The following is a 3,052-nucleotide window of genomic DNA, read 5'->3' as shown; positions in this document are numbered from 1 at the left end:
AAGCTTTCTCTACTGGCGAGGCATTCAACAACTTCTTTTGCTTATCCTTTTGCTTGTTTTTCTGCTGGGTTTTGGCTGCAGAGGTAATGTTTTCAAGTGAATACTGATTCAATAGTAAGCTACCTTCCATGAGTATGCACTCAAAAAAATTACTTACTTCTTCCGATGGTTTTAGCCTCTTGGGGTTAGGCACTTCCTGTATCAAAGAAGTGTTAGTAAGCTCATCAGAGTTGCTACAGACAACTAAGTACTTACTCGATCAGAAGTTTGAGAGGTCACACGTTTGGATTTGCGAGTGCCACGAGCCAATTCCTTGATATTGTCGGTCTGGTTGACTTGAGAAACTTTCTGAGCACATGTTGTTCTTGGTGACTGAATCTCACTCTGTGAAGCGAGCGGTGATTCATCTCGAGTATGCGGCTGTTGATTAGTTTGATGGTTGTGATCTTCACTTCCATCATTTGAGGTGACACGTTGGTTGGGTTGTGGATTCGTATCCACTGAGGGTCCATGATTGATCCTTGAGTTGGAATCCTGGACAGATGATACTTCGGCATTGGTTTTATTCATATCCGCTGAGGAAGCTTGATCGTTCTTTGATGTGGAATCATGGACTGAGGATCCTTCGGAATTGGGCGAAGCAGCCTCGGTATTATTCGTATCCGCCGAGGGTCCCTGATTGATCTTTGAGGTAGAAGCATGAACAGAGGAGACTTCGGTATCAGGAGAATCAGCCTTGGTATTTTCTGTTCCCCCTTCCTACAAAAGATCCAAGAAATTTTTTTAAATATATAAATATTTGAAAGATTGAAACGAAATAATAACTCGTTTCAATCTTTAAATTAAACTACTAACCTGATTATTTGATGTAGGGTCTATTGACAGAGTCACATCTTCAGTCTTGGGTGATGAGACTGCTATTTTGGCTCGAGTTCCCTTATCCTGGAAGTAGCATGGATAGTTGCAAAGTTCAGCTTCTCTTTCTTTCAAAATCATTACAGAGAAGTTTTGACTAACCTTGACATCTTTACGTTCTTTAGATCCGGATGACTTGGCAACAGATTCAGCTATTTCACAATCCCACATGAATTGTTCCAAGAGAGTTTTTCGATTCTCAGGATCAAGCCTTCCCAAGGCTGTGATGAGATCCTCGTATTCATCAGGGGGGTTAGACTCTGTAAGATCGATATGAATAGTATCGCTCCTTTGCTTTCTTTTCTTGGCGGGTTTGATCGACAAAGGATCAGGAAGTTTGGGTGGGTTGAGATTTGGAATCGGACCGTGATTATGTTTGGCATGCTTGATAATGATTGTCCACATAGTTGTGGTTGATTGATATTCCACATGAACAGCAAATCGACAAGTCGGAATGATGAGTGATGGGTTTTCAGCCTGGGCGAGTTCTTACTTTCGATTTGGGCCTAAGGTACACTTCCACTTAATACGCCGAGGTTTGGTATCGAGGGTTGATATCGCGTAGTGATGGGTAAAAGCAAAGTTCTTCAGGTAAATCTCGGCCTCGGCGCGAGTAGCATAAGACCCACCCCCAGTTGGGCAAGGAAGGTCGTCTAGGTCGTCAAGCTGAGAGCTCGTAGCAGCGTGGGAGGTGGGATTGGGTTGGTTGTTTGAATCGGTAGGTTGATCATCTTGAGGAGGTTCCGTTTGAGTCATCTTGAGTCAATCAATTGATTGATCAAGATCGGGTTGGTGTTTGGTTGAGATGATGAGGAAAAATTCAAAGCAGGGGTGAATCCTCGAAATTCATTTCACCTCAGCTTTCACCAGGACCTTTCACACACGCGTGATAGGTTCACATGTGTGTGATGTATAGGAGGGAATTTACATTCACCCTCATGTGATTACAGGTTACATATAGCCAAATATAAATCGCACAAGTGTGACTCACATGTAGCAACCAATCACCCATGAGTGATTGATAGTCACCCATCTGTGACCTATATTCACCTGTATGTGAATCCCAGTCACATATGGGTGACCCTGGGTCACATATGGGTGACTAGCATTCACTCATAGGTGAATATGGGTCACAGATGGGTGAATATAAGTTACATACGGATGAAAAGTCACTCATATGTGACCCATATTCACCTATGGGTGAATATGGGTCACCCATATGTAACCTGGATTCACCCATGGGTGAATATGGGTCACAGATGGGTGAATCCAAGTTACATACAGATGAAAAGTCACCCATATGTGACCCACATTCACCTGTATGTGAATCCTAGTCACATATGGGTGAATCTAAGTTACTTACAGATGAAAAGTCACCCATTCACCCATATGAATCCAGGTCACATATGGGTGAATGTAGGTTACGTTGGGGTGACTTGCATTCACCCATGGGTGAATCCCAGTCACATATGGGTGAATGTAGGTTACATTTGGGTGACTTGCATTCACCCATGGGTGAATCCCAGTCACATATGGGTGAATGTAGGTTACATTTGGGTGACTTGCATTCACCCATGGGTGAATCCCAGTTACATATGGGTGAATGTAAGTAACCCAAATGTAACCTACAATCACTCATGGGTGAATGAATGTAGGTAACATATGGGTGAATGTAGGCTACACAGGGGGGAACTTTACCTCTGTGAATGTATGTCACACTGATGTGACACCTCAAAGCAACTTATATTGATGTTATAATTCATCACTGTACACCCATAGGTGACTGACAGTCACCCACGTGTGAATGTAATTCACCCGTATGTGACTTACATTCACCCACGTGTGAATGTAATTCACCTATATGTGACTTGAACTCTCCCGTAGGAGACTGCAAGTCGCTCACCAGATCACATTCACCGCGCTGAGCATTGGGATTCACCCTGGTGTGAATGCCGTTGATGAGCGATTTTGACCACATGAGCCTTGTCCATGAGTCTGGAAGTTTGCCCACCGTGTATATATGAAGGAACATTATTTCAAATAATGAAGACTCTCATTATTTGGAAGGAAGAGTACTAGTGTAATTTTCCATCTGCATTCCGGTATTTGTCAAAACATGCTGATTAGCCAATTTCCC

At 43.0% G+C, this 3,052-nt stretch overlaps 1 protein-coding gene across 1 annotated transcript; it reads right to left on the bottom strand.

Moving 5' to 3' along the window:
- Positions 1 to 243: 243 nt before the first annotated feature.
- On the bottom strand, positions 244 to 1,086 carry MELLADRAFT_108605 (uncharacterized protein; the record flags this gene model as incomplete). The annotated part of the gene is made up of 3 exons (XM_007412353.1): positions 244 to 759; positions 856 to 942; positions 1,018 to 1,086. 3 exons carry the CDS (start codon positions 1,084 to 1,086, stop codon positions 244 to 246), a joined length of 672 nt encoding a protein of 223 aa, XP_007412415.1.
- Positions 1,087 to 3,052: the final 1,966 nt, after the last annotated feature.

This window comes from Melampsora larici-populina, assembly GCF_000204055.1.
Source record: "Melampsora larici-populina 98AG31 unplaced genomic scaffold MELLAscaffold_30, whole genome shotgun sequence".
In the NCBI taxonomy this organism is placed as follows: domain Eukaryota; kingdom Fungi; phylum Basidiomycota; class Pucciniomycetes; order Pucciniales; family Melampsoraceae; genus Melampsora; species Melampsora laricis-populina.
The sequence above is the reverse complement of the archived record's forward strand: the minus strand, read 5'-3'. Positions and strand labels throughout refer to the sequence as shown.